We start from the raw sequence: 27,726 nt of genomic DNA, 5'->3' as shown, positions 1-27,726 counted from the left end.
AATGAAATGTGTAAGAATGGTATTAGGGATAACCTGAGAGGGAGAAGCCGACGGAGGCGAGTTTGCGGGATGTTCTGAAGAATTGTGAGGGAAGAAATCATATCAACATGCGAGAGAGGCCGTTGCCGCTTCGCCGATTGCAGTTGGAGGACGTAGGGCACGGGAATAGCGAAACTGAGAGCAGTTGGAGGTCGTCGGCTCGTCTAGGGCACGGAAATAGCGAAAGTGAGAGCAGGCGTGCATGAGAATGAGATTAGGATTTTTTGATTTTGAGTTTTTTTACGACGTCTACACTAGGCTACGAAGACCTAGGTGCTAGAGTTGATTCCAGGGAAATTGACCTCGAATAATGAGGTCAACAATAAAATGTTAATGATATTTTAAAAATGCATTATGTACACTATTAAAAAGAATAATTAGTCACTAAAATGACATGTATATATTTGTGAAAAACAAATCTCTAGAATTTTAGTGACAAAATTAGTAGCCAATTTTCCTTTTTGGTGGCTAATATCTATATTCCTTATTATTTAGAGGCCACACTTACTTTTGGTCGCTAAAAGATATCTTTAGCGACCAATTTTTTGTCTCTAAATTTTTGGTCGCTTTGGACCCATTTTCTTGTAGTTAAAGGAAAAAAATTGCTCAGTGACCTTCAAATCCAAGCTTTTTCTTTCTCTCTACTCAAATTCCTCTTTTTTTTTTCCTAAAAGCTCCTATTATCAGATTGCATGAGAGAAAAAAAATTTAAAAAGCTTTTTAATAAGACCTATCAGTGACTTTGGATATTTATAATAAATATTAATATAATATTTAATTTAATTAATTTTTAATATAAAATTTATATAAATAATATTGGGCTTCAAAATTATAAAAAAAAATCATAAAATAAAATATTTTATTTAAAAAATATCGGTGAAATCGGTTTGCCAAACAGACTCCTAACAGTTCTAAAATGCTCACTTGTACCAATATGTGTCAATTTTTTAAGGATTTTTGATAATGTCCAAAAATTACGAAAAAATTTGTATAAGTAAAATAATATAATAATAATGCTATGGAGAATATGATTTATGATTTGGAGTTATAATGAATCAAAAAAATATTTTATCTGAGTCAAGATATGGGTTATTACATTAAGAATGCAATAGAAGATGGCTCTTTACCTTAGGAATCAAGGAGATTTAGTTCAGACATTTTAATCAGGACTCTTTAATATGTTAATGCATCTAAATAGTGAAATGCAATGATATATGAAAGTAATATACATATAAAACCTTATTCCTTTATAATGTAAGAAAGTACAACCTAGTAAAGGTCATCAGGCACCAGCGATATAAGCATGAATATCTACCTTATACAATATAGATTTGAATATGTTTGCTTATTTTAGTCTTTAAACCGTCTTGCTACTTTATCTTTAATAAGATTCCAAAAGACAATGATCTTCAAAGGAAGAATTATTTTCTTTTGGAACTTCTAAATGGATATATACAATCATATTTAAATATTTTCTTTTACAACTCTTATAATTTACAACTCAATCTATCTATGCAAGAAGTCTACACCTTTACATTTAGTACATTCCACTTCCTATAAAAAAATAGCAATATAAAAATAATATAGAAGTTTAATGTAGGTATATAAAGTATAACACAGCTTAAGAGCCTAATGAGATAGAGAGCCTAAGGTGCACAAACTGGAATATTAAACATAACATCCAAAGTACATAATTTAAACATATCAAATATGAATACCCTCTAGACATGGTACTCCAAATAATCCAAAACAAGCACACCAGCTAAGCCTAAGCTAAAGCCAGTTGTCTTATCAAACTATCTAAATTGTGTGTAATATGTTATGTGTTTTAGATAGATCCTAAGTTTATTTTGTTTAAAGTTACCGGCCATTCTATTTTAATTTGTTTAGGGTCAATTGGGTTTTATTTAATTTAATTTTCATATTTTAAAACTCTATGATTTATTTAAAGAGTATATTTTAAGGGTTTGAAATATTTATTTTAAGTTTTAAAGGAATGTAGAATTCAATAACTCCTTAGTGTCAGGAGTCATTAATTGATACGTTCTAGACTCATATTTGTAATGCATTTGATTCCCCCTTAAGAATCAAATCCAAATACATAGATTTCTCAATTTTATTTACTTGTTTTAATGATTTATGTTTTAAAGAGTCTTGCTAACCAATAACTTTAAGGACTTGAAACTCTTAGACTTTGTTTGGACGGCTTTTTATTGCTTCTTAAAATAAAATTTTAATACAAAAGTTTTAATTTTTAAGCTAAAACTCCTTTTTAGAAGCAATAAAAAAGCTGTCACAAATAAAGCCTTAATTGAAATATCTTAGGCTCATAATTGTAATGCATTTGATTCCCTCTCAAGGATCAGCTCCAATGCACATAATCCTTTATTTATGTTGTTTATTAAAGCTATTCACTTTTATTTAATTTATTTAATTTAAGTTGTGACTTATGTTTATGAATTTTAAATCAATTTTAATTTTATCATTCATTTTATGACTTTATTTATTTAATCTTTAATTTTTAAATTTTTATTTAAGTTTTATTTAATTTCTTTTAATTATTTACATTTATGTTATTTAAATGATGGGGGATTTACATACATACCACCCTATACCACTCTATTTACATATATAACATCCATAATTTTAATTTTTCATTCCTACCGCCATACACTATTTTAATATCAAATATGTCACTCTTTGGTATATGGTGATATGTATATAAATATTAAAGTTTTGGGATGAAAGTAGTGTATGGGTGGTGGGATCGAACTATTAACATTTTGAATGTAACGTATGTAAATATGGTGATATAGGGTGATATGTATATAAATCCAATATATCACTCTATTTGCATATCTAATAAAAAAATTAAATATTTTATTCCTATCACCATACACTATTTTAATATCAAATATACCACTATGTGGTATAATGTGGTATGCATGTAAATATTAAAATGTTGTATGATGGTAGGAATAAAATATTAAAATTTTATCATTAGAGATATAAATAGGTTGGTGAGAGTCGTCTTAGATTGTTTGGTCACATAAAATGATGGCCTCTGATGACCTAGCTAGGAAAGTGGAGGTATTAGGTTTGACTTATGCTAAGAAAAGTAGAGGTAAAACGAAAAAGACTTGGTTAAAAAATATTATAAATTATATTTTTTATTAGATTTAAATGAGAATTTGAATTTTAATATGTTCAAGTAGTTGTTGTTATATATATAAATAGGTTTGTAATGAGTGGCATGTGTGCAATTTTTTTTTCTATTTTTAAGACGATATTAGACGGGAGAATGGATGGAGGGGCCAACACAAATAACCCAAGCGGAAATCTCTGTGAACCTCCATCCGTAGTCCCTATATAAATGACCCCATCTCCCATTCAAACCCTAACCTTAGCAAGTTAGACCTTTCGCCGCCGCAAGCTCTAGGGTTTTAGCTAAAGTTGCTCGAAGGAAACCATGTCGGACGCTCTGGTTTTCAAGGGGATTCTCAACGGTCATACCGATGAGGTGACGGCAATCGCTGCACCCATCGACAACACCGACATGATTGTCTCCTCTTCACGCGACAAATCCATCCTCGTCTGGGACCTTACCAAGGAGCAATCCTACGCCACAGACAGCGCCCCGGCATCCGCAGGTCTCCCCCGCCGCCGTCTCACCGGACATTCCCACTTCGTTCAGGACGTGGTCCTCTCCTCCGACGGTCAGTTCGCACTTTCCGGGTCCTGGGACGGTGAGCTCCGTCTCTGGGATCTCAATACTGGTGCAACCACCCGTCGGTTTGTTGGCCACAACAAGGACGTCCTGTCAGTTGCCTTCTCTGTTGACAACCGTCAGATCGTCTCTGCTTCACGTGACAAGACCATCAAGCTATGGAACACGCTTGGCGAGTGCAAGTACACTATCCAAGACGGGGACGCTCATACCAATTGGGTGAGCTGCGTGAGGTTTAGCCCTAATAATTTCCAGCCCACGATAGTGTCTGGTTCATGGGATCGTACGGTGAAAGTCTGGAATTTAACCAACTGCAAGCTTCGCTGCACGTTGACGTGCCATGCTGGTTATGTGAACACCGTGGCGGTGAGCCCCGATGGATCTCTGTGCGCAAGCGGGGGAAAGGATGGTGTGACGCTGCTTTGGGATCTATCCGAGGGGAAGAGGTTGTACTCGCTTGATGCTGGGGCGATTATTTATTCCCTCTGTTTCAGCCCAAATAGGTACTGGCTCTGTGCTGCAACGCAGCTTAGTGTTAAGATCTGGGATTTGGAGAGCAAGACCATTGTGCAGGATCTCAAGCCTGAAGCGGCAGCTGCTGGGAAGAGTCAGGTAATTCCTCGTGTTTTTTCTTTAGCAGATTTTAGGTTTGCGAGAATTATTAGTTTTATTATTCTTTGTTTGAATTCATTTTTTGAGTATCTAAAGATGCCGAAATATTTGCTGAAATTGGTAACCGATAGAGTCAATGATAACTACCTTAATTTATTCAAATGCATGAATTTTCTTGAATGGAGTTTATCGACAACTAACTAGCCTTTGGCTTTTTTTTTTCGGCTAGATAAGGTTATCCAGATGCTTATTTACGCCATTTTTGTATTGTGAACGTGTCTACATTATGGCCATTGCATGATACTTGAGCTTTTTTATTCGATGTTTATTTCACTAATCACACAATATTAGCATCTAGTTTTTCTATTAGTTTCTATGTTTTTTTGAGAGTCCATTGAATAATATTTTTCTCCATGATTTATCAAGAATGGAGAGAGTAGTGGTAAAATTAGTTTCTTCAAAAAGGTGATACTTTGATTGGTTGGTGGATTTGGGAGTTTATTTGCTAATATTTTTGCAGGAAAAATGAAAATAAAGTTTTTATTAAAATTAATACCTTAGCCAATCTATTTTGATGGCATCTATTTTGATGGCATTTGATTTGGTTTTGTTCCAACTTTTGCTTGGTTGAATTTTGAATTCCAACATTGAGGCATGATTGGATTCTATTCCAATCTATTGCTGATTTGGAATTAAATTTATCCACATCCACATCAAGGCTTTTGAGTATGTTGTGAGACACAATGTGTTTGGCATAAATGTTGATTATAAAGTATTCACTCATGCGACTGATATGTTGCCAAATTAAATTTGATGTTTTAGGTTTTATAGCATTTTTTTGTTTTATTATGCTGCTTTTGTATGCGGAAAGATTTGCTGATAGGCACTTCACTATATCCTTTTTGAATTCCATGAACATGAACCATGTTGTTTTCATTATGAGTAATTTAATGTTTTTAGATGATTTTCAAGGTTGACAATTTGAATATTATTGTTTTCCAACTTTATGAAGACATTGTTTAATGCTTAAAATTGTGTTCAACTGCTTCGTAATGTTGTAATATTTTGTGATATGAAATTTTTCATTTTGCTATGTTTTGCTTTTGAGTAAATTGGACCAGATTGTTCGATAAAATTAATAATTGATTGTTTGGTAAAATTACCATTAAGACCGTTGTTCAGAGTTGTAAGTGCTGGAATATTGTCAGAAAATTTGTTACGATGTTTTTTTATTAAATGTTCAAATGAATATTATCATAAGATTCATATAAAATTAGTTTTTTATGCGAAGTATGGTATATTACATAAATTAGTTAAATTATTAATTTGTTTGTTATTTACTGAGTCACTAGTTAGCTTATTACTATCTTAATTTATAATCTTTCTTATACTACTTGTTAATCAGGATGATTTGCAAACATAATGAATAGAGGATATCTATTTAATTATATTATTTAATTTATATACAAGTAATAAGAAAAATTTATTATCCACACATTTGTCCTTAGACAATTATTTTTTATTAATATTGATTTATTGGAGTATTTTTTGATGTATTAATTATTTGGAAAAAGTATCCAATACACCATTATTTTATCATCGTAATTGATTGTTACTAAAATGATTAACCATAAAGGTATCCTAATTATTTATTTATTGCAACAATTGTACCACTCATTTAATTAATTAATTAATTTAGAAATATTTAGATTTATTAATATCTGACTGGTCTAACAATCTATGGTGTTAGTAACCTAACAAGTTATTACTAAATAATTATTTAGACTATTTTGTTTTTAATGAGATATTACTAACTAGATTTAAATATAATTGTCATAATAATCAATTATCTTAATTGGTTGGGTTCATGGTTTAAAATTGCGCAATAAGAGGCACGCGTCAAGGCACGCCTTAGCGCAATTTCGCCCCTTTAAGCCTCAAAGCACATGCAGTGAGTTTAGGATTTGAGGCGTACGCCTCAAGTTTACTGAGGCGCACCTCGCCTCACGGTTGAGAGGCGGCAGCGCCCCTTTGGACCCCCGGCAGACCGGTATATAGTTGTATTCATGTTGTCTTATTATTGGGATCTTTTGATTTCACTGTATATCTTGTGCATTTTTATGTTTTATATATTATTTACTCATTAGTATATACAAAATTTATCGTTTTATGTTTATGGAATCTTTTGAATTTGAGGCTTACGTCTCAAAACGCCTTCAGGCTTACGCCTCGCCTCACGAACGAAAAACACCTCAATACCCGATTACACAATTTTAAACATTGGTTGGGTTTATTTGATATTTAATATTTTAATTACATTTTACACCTAATTAATTTTTTTATTTACTAATTAAATATTAAAACTCTAACAATTATGAAACAGTATTTAGTTAATCTAATTAATATCTTGTTAGCTTACTTATTTGTTTATTCAGTAAATCTTTTACTAGTTTTCTAATTCATCATCCTTATTGTTAACTAATCAATAATAAACAATTTATCCTAATTTGCCTGATTAATATTTTCAATTAATATATGCTTTTCTTGCTTAGTATTAAGTTTGCTAACATACAATCTTTAATTAGTCTAATTAAATTGCAAATTATTATATTTCAACTAAATTATTATGAGCGAGTTGTACCAAGCATAATTGTCATAAAAAATAGAAAAGTTAAAATTCAAAAAAAAAAAAATCTAGAATGTCAACCCAACCCATTAGTCTGAGGAAGATATTATCTAGTTGAGTTTTTCTCGCAACAACAGGTCTATGCCGTAACAAACACCAGAAAATACATTCTATTCACCTAAATATTAGTTCTAGATTGTAAAAGCATTATTACATGTTGCCCAAGTTTGTTTGTTCGATATTCTTTAATGTTGAATGGAAACTTTATTTTGGTGAACTAACATGTGAAAATTGTAGTGCTTTTTTGATATTTTATTAGCCAATCTACAAATATGAAATGTAGATCAATTCATATCATTTTCTCAGTAGTTAATAAATCTATATTCCTACTTTAATATCTACATGGCTTATATATATGTTGTTTTTGATTGATGCTTGTGGCTGCATTTTAATTTATTATTAGCCAATCTGCAAATATGATTGATGTTGAATTGAAGCACTTCCTTGGTGGAACCAACATGTAAAAATTGTAGTACTTTTTGATATATTATTAGCCAACCTACAAATTTGAAATGTAGATCAATTCATATCCTTTTCTCGATAGTTAATAAATCTATGTCCCTACTTGTATAGCTACATGGTTTATATATGTTGTTTTTTTTTATTGATGCTTGTGGCTTCCTTTCAATACTTGATGGAATCATGAAAGAGATGTAGTTCTAATTATCAATGCTATTATGATAACATTAATTATAATTCCTAGCTGTGATAATTGATGCAAAACTGCTTTATTTAGAAGTTAACCCTTGTAAATAAGTGAGGGAGTTCTTTTCTTGATGAATTTTGGCCAAGGTTTTTATGTCACATCCCATGTCGACCCCCTCTACCAAATAATGTTGGATGCAACAAAAAGAGCATACAATTCATCTTATATTTTAAATTCATAAACATTCCAATTATATCCTTGATGGATTTCATCATATTCATCAACAGTACAGAGGCATTCAGAATATTTGATTCAAGAGATAGTATATAAATATAGACCCACTAATAACCCCCAAAATATTCCCATAATAAAATTTTACATACCTTGGATTAGAATTTTTCTTACTTAATATACAACAAAAGATGAGTTTTAATTTGGTTTGACTCTAATCAGCTTCAATCTTGTCTGTCATTTTCTGTTAAAATGTTAAAATAACCAAAATAAAAATCAGATGAGCTAGGAGGCTCATAAAGTTATGCAATTCTAATATAGAATTTAAGTGTAAAAAATAATGAATAATATGCAATATGGTTGTGACCGAACATAATTCATAAACTAACCATTATTTACATTCTAAATATTAAAATTTATAAGATACTTATATAATAAATTAACATTTAGCTCCTTCCATGAATTAGTAATAACAGAATGCTAGTTAAAATGTCATAGGTAAGACAGTCAAGTTATTTAATAATTTAAACAAATTTTGAATTTTTTTATTTGTAATTATTTCTTATTCTCCTCTCATTTCAACATGAAATGTAGATACTTCTATCTCCTAAAATATGGATACTTCATTTAGTAATTATTTTTTCACTTCTCAATCCATGAGTGGGATTTTCTTGACTTTCAGGCAGGAAGCATCGAATTGCATGTGAAAAGCATGATTAGGCTTAGGGAAGGAAGAAGAAAGCTATGAGAAACATACGTGTAAATAATGATAACATACTTTACACGATAACATAAGTTTGTTTTACATACGTGTAAATAAGAAAGAAATTCAACTTGATGGATTTCTTTCATGCCTGACTTGAAAAGGTTGGGTTCTCTCTGGGCGGTCGAGCCCTATCCTTTGCTCTAAGAGGGTTGGGCTGCTGCTGCTCAGCAGGGCTTGCCTTGACAGTAGGCTTTGCTTTACGAGCGCTGCTCACAGGCGAGGACTTCACCCATATGATGATCCCTTTCGGCGAGGGGACATCAGGCGCATCAAGCTCAGAGTCTCCGGCGACTCCGGCTTCTCTGTCGGACTAGGTTTTCTTACCATCATCATAACATAATTAGTCCTCAATGCTTCATAAAATAGAACCAGGTAAAATCTAACATTATTGTCAATGTAGATCCTTATGCCTCCATTTGGCCCCTTTTGCCTCGCTTGCGTAGATATCATAATTAGTTAATATTACTCTTAATTTCATGATAGATCAGTATTCAAAAGTATAACGTCAAACTTAGTTCTATGAAAGAAAAAGAAAAAAAAAAGGAGAATTATTTCTGCATTATTTTTCTTTGAAGTGCTTAAGCATGAACAAAGGAACTGTTATCTAGATAGATCATTAAAAATAATTAATAATTCAAGTAAAGCTATAAAAGTCAATAGATAGAAAGAAAAATGGGTACTAAAAATAAGTTCAGACTAAAGTACAATAAAAAATCTATTTGATATAGAAAGATGAAAAAGATTAAGGGACTCCAACCACATTTTGTATATATATTTTTAAATTTGTGAGTATTTGTCCTCTTGTTTTTTTTTTTTTTAATTTATTTAAAACTTTCTTTTGCCATTGGCCGCTTCTCACGGCAATACACGAGATATTCCCACATCACTTAAGGGTTGGGATAAGTGATTTTTAAGGGTTAGAATTCTCTTTTAAACTAATATATTAGGAGTTTTCTTGGAGCGAAATACCAATGACTTTATTTCCTTTGTTATGGACTCAAGTCTGGTTTACTGGTCCTACTTATGCATATCATATTATCATTTCAAGCGGATGAGGTTATTATTCATGTAAGCCAAATTTTCTTACAATCAAATGGCGAATTTTTTATTAGTAGTTTTAATAAAGTAACTAATTATCTAGCGTGTTATGAATTCATCATGTTTGGGTGTTGGTTTATCATGATGTTGTTTTTCTTATGGAGGCTAAGCACTTATAATTTATATATATGATGTGACGTCCTTAACATAAAAATAGTAAATTTTTAGAAAGAAAAATAGTATTCAATTACCTCCATTTATAATAATTATAAGATTCAAATTTTGAAGAGCATAACAAGATCTGGATATATATATATGTACGTGTATTGATTTCATTGAATTTCAGTGAATTACCATAAATACAATATTGGGTTAACCTTAAAGAACCAGTCTGTTTTTCTTAATACTTTGTGTCGCAGCCACATTTGAATGTGGTATGTATGTTACATTATGGGCCAATTCCTGCCCAGCTCACTTGAAACCTTTTGATCAATTTTGAACAAGATATTTGTAGCTAATATTCGATCTTTATAGCTAGCTAATATTCGATCAAGATATTTGTTGTTAGAAAAATACTATGAAATTCTTGACAGGGATTGTTTGTTTGGAGATATGGGAGGGGAAGAAGAAGAGTTGGTTCGGATTGATTCTGCAACTCTTTGTTTGTAGTTGTCACTGTAGCAGAAGCTAAATTATGATTTTTTTTTTATTTGAAATTGCAGCTGCTGTACTGTACAAGCCTGAGTTGGAGCTTTGATGGAAGCACATTATATGCAGGATACACTGATGGTAACATACGGGTGTGGAGAATTTCACAATATTAAGACCATTTGATAAAAGTGCTTAGCTTATTTACTTGTTGTTATGTTCGTTCTGAATTATGAAAACTTAACAGCATGAAATTTTCATTGTTGTATTTCGAGTTATTGTTTTGGATATGTTTGTTCTGAATACTTTTGTTGGCATCCATAAATATTTTTATCTGCTCTGGATTCTATTTTTGTGTTTTTGGATTCCTATTTGTACTGATCTTTGCACTGTCTATCATATCATTCAGTGTCCTTCTAGATATATACATGTCTGAGAGTTTCTATTCTTTGAATTTATGATAGTTCCCAGCTTTTGTTCGAGTAGATGGTGCATTTAAGCTGGCATATTGTTGCTCATCATATTTATTATTAATACAAAAGAGGCTTACATTTTAATGTGATTGCATGAGAAATTCTGCATTTGGATTCAAACCTAATGAAAGCTTTTGCTGTACTGCTTTGCATGTTTGCCTTCTCTATATGTACGTGTAGAGAGAGATAGAGAGAACTATTTCTGGGAGAAAATTTAGCAAGTGAGTAAACTTTGTGAGTTGTATACATTTTTGGTACAGATGAATCTTAGTAGCATTTCTGGGATCCCATATCATTTTGATTTTAAAAAATAAGATCATCATTTAGATGTTAGATATGATCAAGGTTGTGAAAATTTGATTGAATAATGTATTGATTGAAAGAATAGGTTATTAGTATGATGGTTTAATTGTTGCTTAAAATAATTTATATAATAAATGTTAATTTTATTCATATAAGGTAATTTATATAATAATGATGTAATTATATGTTAATATTTGATAAGAAATTACATACACTCATATTATGAAGTAGAGAATTTTTTACAACAAATAAATTTAGTAATTCTACAAATAAAGAGAGTCATTATTTGAGTAATTGAGTTCAAAAGGTGGTATATTCTGACAACACTGATGAAGTAGAGCAGCCCGTTTGTGCCAAACAAATTTAGCCCACACCACATTAGGCACTTCATCAAAATAATGCAGTTTAAAAGTTTTAAAAGCAGGATTATTATATTTCCTCTAGCATAAAGGGGCGATGGAAGGCTCCTGAAGAGGAATAGCAAGTATCAAATGTTTAATCCAGTGAGGAAAGTTGCTCGGAATGCACCGTACAGATGAATCTTATTAGCATTTCTGGGATCCCATATCATTTTGATTTAAAAAAATAAGATCATCATTTAGATGTTAGATATGATCAAGGTTGTGAAAATTTGATTGAATAATGTATTGATTGAAAGATTAGGTTATTAGTATGATGGTTTAATTGTTGCTTAAAATTATTTATATAATAAATGTTAATAATTCTCCAGAGATTGGCCAAAACGCAAAACCAGTCGAGCTGTAGAGATTGGCCATCCAGAGGGCAACTGGCGGGCCCCGTTCATCATAATCCAACAAGCCTCTGCCAGCAAAGCACGTCGGAAACTCATCACGGGATTTCCAATTCGAGACTTTGTGACTGATGGCCAAAACGATCTGCTTACCCACCTCATAGTGTGAATTTTGAGAGCCAGTGAATCTTCACTCATTTCTTTCTCTCCATAAGTAGTAGATTACGCAACAATTAATAAAATAACAAAAAAAAAAAAATTTCAGCAGCACTAAAAGTGCAAATCTCTTCCAAAAATTCAAAAAGCTGCAGAAGAGAAGGTCTAAAGAGCAAACCATTCAAAATCGGAAGAAGGTTGGAGAGAACACCAAAAGAGAAATCACAAGAAAGAATAAATGAGCACTGCTTTCAGTTTCCCGCAGGCATAGAGGGCAAGACGAGTGAATGAAAATGTTCCTCTTGGCTAATACATCACCCGTTTTTAATCTATTCTTAAACAAAAGCCAGGCGTAAGATGAGAATCTAAGAGCAGCCTGTTTGTGCCAAACAAATTTAGCCCACACCACATTAGGCACTTCATCAAAATAATGCAGTCTAAAAGTTTTAAAAGTAGGATTATTATATTTCCTCTAGGATAAAGGGGCGGTGGAAGGCTCCTGAAGAGGAATAGCAAGTATCAAATGTTTAATCCAGTGAGGAAAGTTGCTCGGAATGCACCATGCCTTCCCACTAGTGTAGGACCTAATGTCATCAGGTAACCCAGGTGAAGAGGGGCGGAAATCAGCCAACCGATTCCCGTTAACCCAGGGATCCTAAAAAAATGAGAGAAAGCAGTCATCAGGTGAAACCACAAGTTTAATATCATTTTTTATTTTCCCAACAATGCCATGAATGAATTTCCAGAATTTAGAGCTTTTGGAAGGAAAAGGCTTCCAGGGGGTAGTATATTTATGTTTAAGCCAATCAAACACCAGAGACTTAGTATTGTACATTCTCCAAATGAAGGAGTAGCCAAAACCATGATATAGCGATTGAATATTCAAAATCCCAAGGCCACCAAGGCTAGTGGGTAAGCAGGTGTTGTGTCAAGCTACCAGGGGTAGCTTCTTTCCCTCAATAGAGCTATGATAAAGAAATCAAGAACATAGTCTGTCAATGCTTTTAATGCAAGATTTAGGTATGATAGCGCCCCTAATCCAATAGGCCAGTGTATTAGCAATAGTAAATCTTAAGTATTGGATGCGACCTGCAAAAGAGAAAATTTTGACTTTTCAACCATCAAGTAGAGTATAAATTCTACTCATTAGTGGTTGGAAGTGAGTAGATTTAAGCTTTTTGGTGGAGATGGGAAGGCCCAGGTATTTGAACAAGTGATCAGTATGAGTAAAACCCAAAATATTGGAGATGTTGTTAGCCAAAATAGTATTGTTGGAGAACAAGATAGAACATTTGGCGTTGTTGACGTGAAGGCCTGACGCAATGCCAAACTCCTTTAAAAACTTTGATAAATCCCAAGCATTAGCAATGGTGGCAGATCCAAAAACAAGTACGTCATCCGCATATAAAAGATGTTTAAGAAAATAAGTGTCGTAAGTGATACCAGTAAAAGGCCTTTCATCCAAAGAGCAGAAAAATGCATCCATGACAATCGCAAAGAGCAGAGGGGACAAGGGGCAGCCTTGTCTTAACCCGGAGGCAGAAGTAAAATATCCCTAGAGAGCCCCATTGATACAAACTGAAAAGGGGCCTCATAAATACAGCTTTTAATCCAAGGGATGAATTTTTCAGGGAAGCCTTGCCTTTATCCCGCATTCTAGAGATAAGGAAGTCCCAAGAGACCGAGCCAAATGCTTTCTGAATATCCAGTTTAGCACAGAAGAACTTCTTGGAAGAGGATCCATTAAAGTCATTCAAAATCTCATTAGCCAAAATGATATTATCCGTGGAGATTCTCTTAGAAATAAACCCAGCTTGACTTTTATGGATAATGTGTGGCATGACACATTTAAGCCTATTTTCAAGGATCTTTGCAATAATCTTATAAAATACATTACAAAGAGAAATTAGACGGTAATAAGAAATATTAGTGGCTTGCTGGTTTTTGGGGATGAGGGTGATGGCAGTTGCTTTAGCACACCTAATAAGGTGACCAACTGAAAAGAAATTTTTAACCACATTGGTCACATGAAAACCAATGACCTCCCAAGCCCCCTTGAAAAACTCAAAGGTGAAACCATCCGATCCAGGAGAGGAAGAAGAAGGTCCATCAAAAACAACTTGTTTAATTTCTGAATTCGAAACTGTAGCAATTAAAGTAGCAATGAGGTGAATGGGTTTTTGTGTCCCCCTTTGGAAAAATCATCTTAGTATTGTCAAAATGAATCATAGGATTATATAATTTCCTAAAATGCTCAATAATGGCCTTAGTTATATCATTAGGGGAAGAAAAGTGTCCTTCTTCCGTAGCAATTTCTTTGATCTTAGACGAATTGGCTCTGGTTTTAATGCGGGCGTATAAGAAGCCCAAATCATCCTCCCCATTGCATAACCACTTAGCCTTAGCACGTTGAATAATCCAAGAACTCCAAGCCCCATGCAACAAAGAGATGTTGGCATTAATGTCCTTCAGGTAAGCATTGAGGTTGTAATATAAAGGATTACAATGAATTTGCTCAATACATATTTTTTGCTTCTGACAAAGATCCACCAATTTAGACTTTATGAAGTGATCATTGTTCCAGTTTTTCTATTTAAGATGAAACTTGAGGGTTTGAAGCTTTCCATAGAGGTTGGAGATGGGGCTACCATCATGATGAGTGGCAAAGGAGGAGATAAGAACATCCCAAAACCCATCCAATTTGATCCAAAAGTCTTTAAATTGAAATCTGCTAACATTAGGAAAATTGCCACCCGAAAAAAGAAGTAAAGGGGAATGATCCTAGCAGATTGGAGGGAGCACTTTGTAATAAGAAGAGGGAAAATTTTCAAGCCACCTTTGATTCACAAGCATTCGGTCTAGCTTAATGTGTATAGGGTCATCCACCAGGCCATTAAACCAAGTGTATTGCAAGCCAACATATTTTAAATCAATTATGACAGTGTTAAAAACCTAATTATTAAGTTCTCCCAATCTGCTGGAATGCGTCGGATTGCCCCCCGATTTGTCTTTAGGATTTCGAAAATAGTTAAAATCTCTCATAACGATCCAAGGGGAGGAGATAGTCTCAGTCAAATCCAAAAGTTGTTGCCACATAGGAGATCCTCATAAGGGGAGTTAGCCACATAAATCACAGAAAGGAAGATGGGGGGAAGGGCTCCATAAAGGAGGGTACCATGGATGAATTGAGAGGTAGAGATAATCGGGTTGAAGCTGATGGAAGAGGAATTCTATTTCAACCAAATACACCCATAAGAGGAAAGATTGAAATTATTACATCTATGTTCATTAGGAAAAAATTTGATGAGTCTTAGTGAACCAAGGGTCAGCGAGAGAAGAAGAGGAGACTTTAGGTTCAAGTATACAAATCATGTCAAGAAGATGACTGGCAACTTAAGTTCTTAACAGCGAGAACTTTTTCAGGTTTGTTAAAACGACGAGTGTTCCAGCACCCAATAGAAGGAATGATCATTTGGATTTGTTGGGATGTTGTGCTTTCTTAGCACCTTTAGATCTCGTGGACTTGGCATGTTGGAATTTTTGAGATTGCCCCTTGTCAGGGATGTCATCAAAATGATGTTTAGTGGATGAGCAATTAGCCTCATAAACATGATCCGACTGGTCGTCAGCCTGCAAGGCAGAAAATTTATTGGGAGAGGTCGAAACATTAGATTTCTGGCGAATGCGCTCAAATAAAGAAATGAGGACACTGAGGAGAATTGGATTGATTGTTTTCATCCTGAGTTTTGATAGGTTGCTCAGCTGAAAGAGCTTCATCCAAAGGGGAGTTTAAGTTTGGGATTGGGTCTTCCAGATGGGCATCAAAAACAGGGTTCAGAGGAATTGGGATGGATTGAGGAATATCCAGCGGCAAGGTTTGAGCAGTGGAGGAATCAGGAATTAGAGCTGTGGAGGTATCAGGAAGTGGAGGATTCTCATTTTCGGTGGAATGGTTTGTAGCAGGAATTGGTGTACTGGCATTGGCAAGGACAACAGAAGAGGCAGAAGAGCTGGAGCCTTAGGGGGAAGTAGTTGAGGCCGAGCGTGATTGGAACTCCTTCCCTTATTCTGAGTCTAATCGGGGGTTTAGGCTACGACTTCTTGTGATGCAAATTCGAAGGATGAACGAGTGAACCACAACAGTTGCAAGGAACTAGTTTCCAATCGTAAATAACTTGCAAAGCCATATCCTCCCCATCCATAGAAATAAGAATCTCATTAGGGAAAGAAGAATTGTTTGTAACCAAAACACATACACGAGTATATGTTAAATGAGTTTTTCGCGCAGTGAGAGAGTCCACCGCCAGAGGATGCCCGAAAAAACTGGCAATTTTAGAAATACCCAGAGGGTTCCACATAGCTTACTGAAGATCTACTATCTTAATTCATATGGGAATAGAGTTGCATTCATCCCTCTTGGGTTTAAATTTTGGTGTCCATTTCTAAAGGATGAAAGGCCTCCCGAAGAAGAACCACGGACCACCAGTCCAAACTTCCTCAAAATCTTCGGGGGAGGAAAATTTAAACAAAAAGAAACCATCGTTAAAAACGATATAAGTTCTGCCGAACCTTTCAAGTTCCAAACCTTTTTGATCGCATTCTGCAGGCTCATGTATATCAGCCTTGGTCCAACCGAGTAACCCACCAGTGAATAACTCCAGTCTGGCACTCCAAGGTCAAGGTCAGCAATAGAGAAGGGAACTCTAGGCAAGGGATTGATGAAAGAAATAGAGAAGCTATTTGCAACCAGGTCATGGTTGGTAAGATTGGAGATGAAGTTAAGATGGGAAGGGACCGAAGCAGAGAGGGCCACCAAACCAGGGAGTGGAGGGAAATCGGTGAGGGAAAAAGAGGTAGAAGCCATGAGAGGGAGAGGAGCTCCTCCTCATGAAGGAGGAGCAAAAGGCGAGAGGAAGCGTAAGGGCTAAGGCGGCGCCAAAACCCTAACAGAGCAAAACGCTTTATGAATATATAAAACTAATTAACAAAAAAGAAGCCGAACTTTCATTTCATTATTGTACATTTAAATAACACTATCAAGCCAATATGACTCCTACAAGTAAAATAAGTTTGAAGGAATAGCAATAAAAATGAAATTACACAATTCTCAAATTCAAATGCATAATAATCTGCTATAAAATATAAAGATACTAAATATATCTTACTCTCGATAAATTTTCTATTGAGATAAAAGCGAATGAGTTTGATAACTCAAACCCAACAAATAACTAATATTTATTAAAACATAAAAGACAAAAGAAATCAGACATTCAATATGAATAATAAAAAGTTAAGAGTAGCAACTTATCATCAATATATCAAAGCAACAATGACATATGGCATCAAAAGCAATTCAAATTTGAAAAAAAAAAAGTGCCATGGTTCCTACAACACTTAAGTTTTCAAAAGTAACCACAGTACATATCATCACACATTAACCTGATACTTTAGTAATTATTTTCAATCATATCTATTTATATATTTATATATTTATAAGTATATAAATTTAATCGGTTTGTCAAATACTTATCACTCAGAAGATAAAAACGTCAACCAAAGAAAATCTAATGATTTTGCATAGAGTTGTCACTCTATGGGCCCATCGGCCTAGCTAGCCTAATTTTAATAACATTATACATAGGATTGTCAAATTCATATTACGTGTCGGGTTCGATTCTAACCCGAAACAGAACTGACTTATATTCACCCGACCTGAACACGACCCATTTTTAAAAACGGAACCCGATCCGCTTCGGACCCAGGTCAACCCGACACAACTTGCCAACCCGTCGTTGTCCCTCCGAAAGGAACGTCGTCAAAGGAGGTGTTGGTTTCCGGTGGCGGGTTAGCACTTGGCAGAACTGACGATCATCGAAGGAGGTGATGGTTTTGGAGTCGAACATCATTGGGCAGGGCGAGGCCGTGCGGAGAAGCAGACAACTAGGTCACAAGAGAAGCGGATGGCGAAGCGATGGCGGAGCGGTGTAGAGAGGCGAACGATGACGACGGGTCCGTGCAGAGCTAGCATGCAGTAGTGCGGCCTGCAGGATTTCTGAAATCTGATATCATTTACAGTGGCTCATCGGGTCTACTCTGAGTCATTCTCGATTTTTCGAGTCAACTCGAACCCGACTCGATTTTTGAAACGGGCCGGTTTGTTGAACCCATACCCAACCCTTTTGATAAACAGGTTGACACCCAACATTTTTGGGTCAGGTTTGAGTTGGATTTTTTGGTCGTGTCAAATATTGGCACCTCTAATTATACTAATCTACATACAATTACACACATGTATATAGTTTTCTGTTTTTTATAAGCAAATTTTCATGTGTTGTTTGACTTGCAAATATACTGGCTATTGCATTTAACAGAGATAGCAATCATGAATTAAATTTGTTATCACATGATTTAAATGTATAAGAGGTTATATAATAATTAATTAAGGTAATGCTAGCTTTATATATGTTAATATCATCATGAATAATAAATAAAGTCTATTAGAGTTATACGACAACAAATGAAAATTTAAAATTAAACTAGCAACTTAGAATATCTAGGAACTTCATAAAAACAACAAGGATATCACCCCTAACAAATAATGATACATTTATCTCTAAATAAATAATAGTTATCTCTAGAGGAGGGACATGAAACTCTAAGCCTACTAGATACTCAAGTGACAAAGCTGAGAGGGCAACGTCTCCAAAGTCCTACAAGTGAGATCATAATGTTGAATTTAATCAAACTTGAATACCAACAACCATTATTAAAATTTATATCCATTAACAAAAAAAATTGGCTAACATTTTACTAATATATTCAGTCCCCAAACTAGATCTAGTAGTCCTTTATACTACAAATCACTACCTTGAGTGTGGACCTAATTGGATGATCAAATGCTAGTATATTGGTAGCATGTTTATTGACTACTGTGTTAACTAATTAAAATAAATTATTAGAAATGAATAGTTAAAATATATATCATATTTTTTAACCAATTTGGGAATTCTTTTTTCTACTATCTTTTGGACCTCTACTGATACTGATATACTCAAATCATTAATAAAACTCATATAAATTTAAATAGTTATGATTTATGGGTAACAAATATATGAACATGCTAAATCATACTTACATGAGATATGGCACAACTTTATCACAATTAAGCAAGACATATAATATGGTAGCTCTTATCTCTTTATCAGTCAAATAGTACATTATGTTGGCACCTACGGGCTCACCACTTTTGTTGAATATAGATATATTTTAGGATTTACATGAATCTATATGGCCTAGATTTTGAGTTGCATTACTCCTAGTTGATTATGACGCTATGTCAAGGTAGTACAAGTAAAATTAGGTTGTCTCATATATTAGATATGCTTCACAAATTAAGCCTTAAGGAAGTGCTTTATTCTTAATTATCTTCTTAAATTTATTTAAACTCAAAAGGATAAATTTATCAATACTGAACAAGTCCACCAACTATTGCCTCATATGGTACAGGCACGGGTAGATGCTCGATAGAGTCAAAAAAATGCTGGAGAAAATATCTTCTCAAGTTTACATAAAATAGAAAGAATATACTGCTCTATCTTCACCAAGTGCTCTACATTCAATTTTGAGGAGCATAAATACTTAAATAATATACTTAGCTCGATCGAGGGCTTTAAAATTAGATCTGATAAAAAAAACTAAACGTAGTTGGTAATAGATATTGCATGAAGATATGACAGTCATGACTTTTTAATTCAAATAATCTCTCATATTTTATTTCAATACATCTATTAAGATTGGAATAATATTTATCAGATACCTATAAAATTTGCACCAATTCACAAACTGCTCGTCTATGCTCTAATATCAAGGTGAATGGAGCTTTGGGTTTGAGAAGTTTTTATTTCCACCATCCTTCAACTCTAAAATGAATGAACTTTAGATATTTGTCAAGCTATTTCCTTGTGGCTATGAACCTTACTCTTTTTAATATTTTTTCACTAATTAATATAAGAGGAGACTACGACATCACCATTTTATGTTTAGTAATGATATCTTTATTTTGCCTGAAAGAATAACCTGTAGGTAAGAACATGCAGTGGCAGTCAAAACAATTGTTCTTCCATTCATGCCTTAAAGTGAATGACTTTATAAATTCCATATAATATGGACAAGCTAACTTGCTAGAAGTGTTCTAACCTGAAAGCATATCATATACAAGAAAGTCACCAATTGTCCAAAGTAATGATGCCCTCGTTATGAAGTTTTGTTTGGTGAAGATGTCATGTTTACTTACTCTTTCTTCTCATAATAAATTTAAATCATCGATTAAAGGTTACAAGGATATATCAATCTTTATTTTTGTATTATATGGCTCTAAAATGATCAACATCAAAAATATATAAGCTGTAGTCATGCATTACTCTGGAAGAAGATTTTAAATGGTGAGTATCACATACCAGTATGAATAAGGTGAAGCAGATTGGCTAAATGAAGTAAAATCATCTACGCATAAACCTAATTTTTCATTTCTTAATTCTATGGCGATGGTAGGATGAATATGATCAAAGTGCTTCCAGACCTCTACTTCTAACAGATGCATAATAATATCTTCTTATGAGATGTATTCATTATGTCATCTCATATATGTAACAAATCTCATGGATGCATATAACCATTGTAGTCTAAGAATTATGGATAAGTAAAATATCCTACTAAGTGGTATATCATTTAGCTATCTTTTCATCCCAAATATTAGTTTAAATCTTTGTGCATTGTAATTATGTCATACAAATTATGGTAAATCATCTTTATAGTATAACATGTATCTAATGATATAACAATTTTTTATATATATGTTAAACTATGTTTAAAAATCAACTTCTTAGTCTGATATAAATCAATAGAAATTATGTTCTTTGTTAGGTTGATTTTCTTAAACAGTCCAACGAATTGATTAAAACCTTCATGTGAAATATTATATTTTATTTTGATGCTTAACATTTTTATAACAATAGATAACTCTGAGTAAGTGGTGCACCCCTTTCAAATTAGTTTTTGGTAGTATGCAACAAATCATAAAAATTATGTGTCTCCTTATTTGATGACTCTTTTGTATTTTGTTCAAATTGTACCCTAGTTACATCATAAACTAAGTCCTTAAGAGATTAGATATTTTCTTTCTCGGCTATATGAGAACTGGTAGATGGGCCGCATCGAGAATCAAAATATGGCTCATCTCACCATGAGAAGTCCAAATACTAATATTTGGCATAAACCCTATGTGATATAGATCAATAATTACGTCATTTGGTGTGAGGTGCACTTGATTTTTATGTTTAGATCATAATCATCAAAACTTTTCATCTAAGATGAAGCTATGCAATTGACAGACTATCTGGAAGAAAAACATTTAGCCCATTAATAAACTCATATGTTAATGTATTTTGACCTTGTTCCAATTGATTATCCATCCAACATCTTTGATTTTTAATATCCAAAATATAAAGAATTTGACGAACATATAATATGAAGATATTAGAGATTGGAGTAACATCTATTAAAACAAAATAGATTGAATTTAAATTGATTTATAAATTGAATGGTATTAATTATCATTTAAATCTAATTAGTAGGTCAACAAATTAACAAAAACATCAAAGCCTTTATCCTAGTACATGGGGTCAGCTATATGAGTCACTTTTCCAGCGGTAGTCTATTGGTATAGCCAGTTTTTCTTATGCATTTACTTGCAACTAGTTCATATCTCCTTTGTCATTATTTGTTCAATATCAAATTCAAGCTTTATCCCCTATTTCTTTGTTTAGGTTCAGGTCCCCTGTCAATAAAAAATCTGTCAGTCTCTCATCATCTCTCATGTTTATGGGAAATTTCAAGATTCTTGGCCTACCCTCCATGTCAAGAAAGATGTGCACGATCGGTATCGAGTGACACCACAGCCGTAGTCTTCAATCTTGCATTCAAGGGGGTACCTATGTGAAAATACAATTTTCCCCACAGGTACTGAGGCACACATAATACAGGAAAAACTTATATTACATGTAGCACAGATCCAGTAAAAAATGAGAAATTCCATCGAAAAGTGTGCATTTATGATAGATTTCTGATAGAAATTTAGTCAATGATAAAACGAGCATCAAAAACTTTGTTCCGGCGGAATTATTCCACAAGAGATATTTCCGGCAAATTTACCGATGAAATTCCTACGAAATTATGTAGCAATATTTGTCGTTTGTGAAGCAATCATTTTGTGTCATTTGCAAACACTCTTCCTGTGTCACAAATATCCAAGTCTTTTCAGGTCTACCGCTACCTTTATTAACATAAGCAAAATCTAATACCTCTACTTTCCTAATTTGGTCATCAGGAAGGCGTCATTTTATGTGACCAAACCATCGAAGACGACTCTCTCACTCATGAGCATTCTCATCTCTGCAAACACTTAACATAATGTTATGCTTCTCTTTTAATGACCAACAATTTACACCATAAATCATTGTAGGTCTCACCACATCTTATAGAATTTCCCCTAAGTTTTAGGGGAATTTTTTATCACACAATAAGCACAACACATTCCTCCACTTTGACCTTCAAACTTGAATTCTACTAATTATATTCAAATCTATTTCACCACCAACTCCCTATCTAGTCTTACCACAAGAAGAATATATCAATAAAATGCACACACTATGGTACAATATCTTACAAATGTCCACCGAGAACCTCTATGGCCAAAGAAAAAAAAGGGCTAATAGCAGAAACTTATGATTTTGACGACTAAGGTGGCAAATGATGACAACGAAGTGGTGTACACGAAGGCGATGGAGGCGGGAGGCATCTCATGTGACTGGGAGCGAAAAGTAGAAAAGAAATGAGTAGGAAGATGATCATGAATAGTGTTGGGAGGAAAACAAGGTATTTTTCGGAAACATTTTGTCGTGTTTAAGTAACCTGACAGATCGGAAACTTCCAGTACATTTTCCATCAGAAGTTACCGTCGGCTTTAGAAAAATCGATGGCATTGCCGGCGGGTTTTCCGCATAAAAAATTGTCAGGGGAATATCCGTCGGAAACCCGCCGCTAAGTGACCGGCATAATATACGTTGGTTAGACCGTCGCTAATACCAGTGGATATAATTCCTCCGTAATATTTTCATAAAATCTTTTATTAATTTGAAGTTCAATATTATTGAGTTTACATTTTTATGATTTATTTTTATTTAATTGTAATTTTAAAAAAATAGCTTTTATTATATAATTATTTATTTAAGAATTTAGGACATTTTTATTTTTGTACCAAATCAACTCTGATCATCTATCTTACAATCTTCAACATCTGGATTACTTAATATGAGATTCCAAGAAGTTTAAAACCACATGAAAATGTATTTAATTTTTAATATTTATTTATAAGATTTTATTTAGATTTTAATTATTTTTATTTTTGAAGTTTTCTAATGGAGCTTTTATTTTTCTTTGATAGATTTATTGATTTTACGATGTTTAGAATTTAGTTTATATATATCATCTATTGAATTTGCTTTTTTTCCTTTTTTTAATTATTTATTTATTGAATTTCTTTTTTTTTAATTATAAGGTGACATTTACATCCCTAATTTATTTATTGAATTTCCTTTTTTTTAATTTATTGAATTTCCTAGATTAATTGTGAAAGGGAAATTAGGGTTTGTTAATTGATAGACCAAATGGATCGAATTGGCCTGAAATTCAAAGCATGCTTCAATTTTGACCCAAGCATTAAACTCTAACAATTTGAACTCATTAAAGCTTTCATAGGATTTTTAATGAAATTTTAAAATAAATGGAACTATGCTTTAGAAATTCAATTAGAGCTACATATACCATATCATGGACGTGTCTAACCAGCCCTTTGACACTAAGAAACATGCTAAAAAATCGCTATGGATTCCTCCTCTATGTGAATTTTTAAATTTGTAGGTCAATTATCATAAGCCTTAATTTCACAGGCATATGAAAGTAGTAGTCCTCAAGCTGAATCTATAGAGGGCAAAATGGCTAACTACGTGAGATTTATGATTTTTTAAAAGTTTAAGCAATTTCATTAGATTTAATTCACTTGTTCAACATGCACTTTAAATTTCATTCAAATGTGAACTAAATTATGAGGGTGCGTAACATTAAAATAAAAAGAAAGCTAATTCAACTTATATAGTAAAGCGTAAATAATAATCAGAAGTTAGATGAAGGAAGGCAAAGATCCAAGTGGTGCTTAACATGTCTAAATTGTTCAGACAAACGTGTAAGAGATTGAAAGTTGAATAATCAGACAATCAATCATTCAGCTATCAGATTCATGAATTGAAGCCATCTATACCTGCAAGAAGATCACTATCATCCCCATCGTGCTATTGATAATCATGTAGATGGGCAGGGGCAGCCTAGTTTAAGTTTTTTGGTTTGCCATAATACTATTATTATTATTCCTCTCTCACATCATCAGAAAACTTTTTCTTGCCTCCCGGCACCAAGTCATCACTTGATGGCCTGCGAGAGTGCTTGCTTCCATTCCTTCCATGGATCTTTCTCTCATCAGAATAATCATGATGATGATGATGATGATCATCATCAGACAAATTGCTTCCAGATTGGTTTCTGTTCTTAAGATGATCATTGAAATCCGACACCAAGTCATCACTTGATGACCTGCGAGACTGCTTACTTCTTCCATCATCAATCTTTCTCTCATCATCAGAAGAATTAAGAGAAGAGTCATCATCACTGCTTGACATCTGGCGGCGATGATGCTTGCAATGATGATTGCTGCTTGATTTATATCCGTGTTTGCTGGAATGTTTCTTCCTTCCTCTCTCCGACTCGGTGTCTTCATAATCATCACTGTTATCGTTATTCAATCTCCTCCTTGACCTATATCTGTGTTTCTTCTCCACCTTCACATTGTCACCTGAAGACTCCGAGTGGTCATGCTTCCGTTGTTTTTTACATCTCTTCTTTGAGGATTTCCTGCTGCCATCATCACTGTTTTCAGTATCTGACATCTTCCACCTTTTCTTCTTCTTCTTCTTCACCTTTGCTTCAGCATCAGCTTTTGCCTTGGATGCAGCTTCTAACTTCTGTTCCCATTTCAAAGGCGCTTCCTTCTTTTCCAAAACTCTCTTCTTCTTCTCTTCGACCAACTGAATGAACTTCTTCGTATCCATTTGATGATGATGATGATGATATTCAAAACAAATGTACCACCTACATTATGGTGAAATGATGCAAGGAAGTGCATCTCACAAAACACACAACAATTTTAGTTCTTGAAACACAAAATTTGTGGAATAAACTCCAAGGAAGTTCATCTCACAAACCATAACTGAGAATAAAACTATTAAATAACTGAGAATAAAACTATTAACAAAGGGGCTACTTAGGATCACTTTTGTTGTTTTTCTTTTATCTTCTGCTTTTATTTATTTTATTTATATTTTGACAAAAAACAATTTCACCGTCGCTTTAAACAATAACCCGATATATCTAAAACGAGCACTCTTTTTATGTCTTAATCACCTACTGTCATAATCCCATCAAGTATTCACCTCTTGCAAATGTCAAGTAAGAACATCCATAAAAGCAAAAAAGACATGGGCCTAAAGCTAATCCATGATGTAATCCAACTGAAAAAGAAGAATACTTGGTCAAACACCTTGTATTTGAACATTAGTAAGAACTCTTGTATACATATTCTTAATGACTCGAATATAAACATTATTAATTCCCTTCTTTTCTAGAACCCTCCAAAGCAATTCTCTTAAAACTTTATCACATGCTTTCTTTAAATCAATAAATATCATATGTAGATACTCCTTAAAATTAAATTAAAAAAAAAAAAAACTGTTGTTAACAAAGAACATTGGATATGATTTCTATTTAAAAAAAAGAAATGATATAACAGACATAATCATGTTAATCATACACCACAGATCAGTACAGATACTGTAATTCGTACATCATATAAGAGTTTTCCTGGTGCTAAAACAAAAGAAGCATTATTCACAAGGAATAGCCTATGTAATCAGCATTCAGATTCAGAACCTCGTTGAATGTTATATATATAAATCAGGAGAAAAAAGTGGGTCACGATATCCCCATTAAACACGATATGCCCATTACAGTTTAAATTTGGTTTAGAATGGAACTCATAGATAATGGATTTGTTTTGTGATTAGAATTTATCTCAAAACAAATCCACAAAATCCAATGATTCTGAAACCTATCTTAAACAAATTTTACTCGGGATATTGTGAGCCAAAATTTTTCCTCTGCACCACACATTGACCATCAGCATTAAGAATGGGAATTAGCATAAATAACGTAAAACTAGCTTAGAAAATTTTCCCAACTCATTCGTGTGGAAAGACATAAATGCTGTGCATTAATGAAAAGAACTACAAAATAATAATAATAATGGTTGAAATCATTCCATAAAGGCATTATCTACCAAATTAATGCAAAATGATTACAATTAAGATATAAGGATGATACAAATAAGGGGTTCAACTATTATAAAAAAGGAATTAAAGTTACGATTACAAGCACAAACCTACACACTCTATTTCCAGTATAAAAGAACTTTCATCGTTAAAAATTAAACCAACTTTCATGCGCATTATCATAAGAGAAAGAAGCATTATGGAAAATTTTCTCAAGCTTAGGTAATCCTGTTTATTCAAAATCATAGAAGCAACGATTTACAGGGATTTAAAACAATTTATAGTCTCCATGGTTTATTTATTAAACACAACATCAACTAAACAATACCCAATTTTATTAATTCCTACTGGAGTGCACCTCATTATGTATATCAAAACAAATAAGCAACGTAGAACACAAAGAAAAAGAAATGAGCTCAACGTGCTTACCTTATCTTAAAAAGCAAACAGTGTGCCTTTGAACCTTTAAGCCGTGCAGGAACTGCTTCTTAGCTGAAACATAAAAACATAATAATAATATGAGAATCCTTCTTGCCAATTGAATTGAATTAAAATGTATCCTATTGACTTTCAAGCCTAGGTACAAACTAACTTTATGACATTTATTACTTTATAAAGAAATTACATGATAAATGAAAATTTAAATTGATATTCAAACAAACCTTGAAGGTCTACTTTTATAATGTAAACTATAATATAATAATTTGTAACTATAGAATAAATCATGAATTTTGAGGTCAAATCAATCTTTCTTACGATGTGGATGGCCAAGAGAACAGGGTATTGTGGAGTGCAAGTTAGAGAGTTATCTTGATCTACTTTGAACCTCTCATTCAACTACAGTTTTTCATTTATAAGAGATTTGGTTTAAATTTTGAATTGATTCATAATCTCATTATCTTTTGTTATGAAAATTGAAATATCCCCTTAATTCCTAGAATGGCTCCTTGGTTTTATTAGTGCTCGGAAACCCCAGTTAATTTTGAATGTAAATTTGGTATTCTTTTTTCTATTCAATATCACTTTTTTGACTAATATAGGCAGATTTTGTTGAGATTAGTGTTCGATAAAATCTCCCATAAAATTTCTTGAATCCTCTTGAAGCTTCAAGAAAATACAAAAAACGATAAAATCTCCCATAAAATTTCTTGAATCCTC

General features: G+C 33.2%; 2 protein-coding genes across 6 annotated transcripts in view; one reads left to right on the top strand and one right to left on the bottom strand.

Moving 5' to 3' along the window:
- Nucleotides 1–3,424: 3,424 nt before the first annotated feature.
- On the top strand, nt 3,425–10,742 carry LOC110114881 (guanine nucleotide-binding protein subunit beta-like protein A). Its single transcript, XM_020847908.2, has 2 exons — nt 3,425–4,378; nt 10,468–10,742. The coding sequence occupies exons 1-2, from the start codon at nt 3,509–3,511 to the stop codon at nt 10,567–10,569; spliced, it is 972 nt and encodes a 323-aa protein (XP_020703567.1). The 5' UTR covers nt 3,425–3,508; the 3' UTR covers nt 10,570–10,742.
- A 1,501-nt stretch (nt 10,743–12,243) lies between these two features.
- The window catches only part of LOC110114879 (protein FAM133), a 29,967-nt gene continuing 14,484 nt past the window's right edge, over nt 12,244–27,726 (bottom strand). For 2 of the 5 annotated variants that reach the window (XM_028700282.1, XM_020847905.2), the window contains exons 3-4: nt 26,998–27,060; nt 24,284–25,367 (exon numbers count right to left, since the gene is read on the bottom strand). In XM_028700282.1, coding sequence (XP_028556115.1) covers nt 24,553–25,293 — 741 coding nt within the window. In that variant the 5' untranslated portion in view covers nt 25,294–25,367; nt 26,998–27,060 and the 3' untranslated portion in view covers nt 24,284–24,552. Of the gene's footprint in view, nt 12,732–24,283; nt 25,368–26,997; nt 27,061–27,726 lie in introns of those variants that run through there. The other 3 variants (XM_028700284.1, XM_020847906.2, XR_003702827.1) reach the window with 2 other exon arrangements.

This window comes from Dendrobium catenatum, unplaced genomic scaffold (genome assembly GCF_001605985.2).
Source record: "Dendrobium catenatum unplaced genomic scaffold, ASM160598v2 fragScaff_scaffold_133, whole genome shotgun sequence".
Lineage (NCBI taxonomy): Eukaryota > Viridiplantae > Streptophyta > Magnoliopsida > Asparagales > Orchidaceae > Dendrobium > Dendrobium catenatum.
This window is presented reverse-complemented; position numbering and strand designations above follow the sequence as displayed.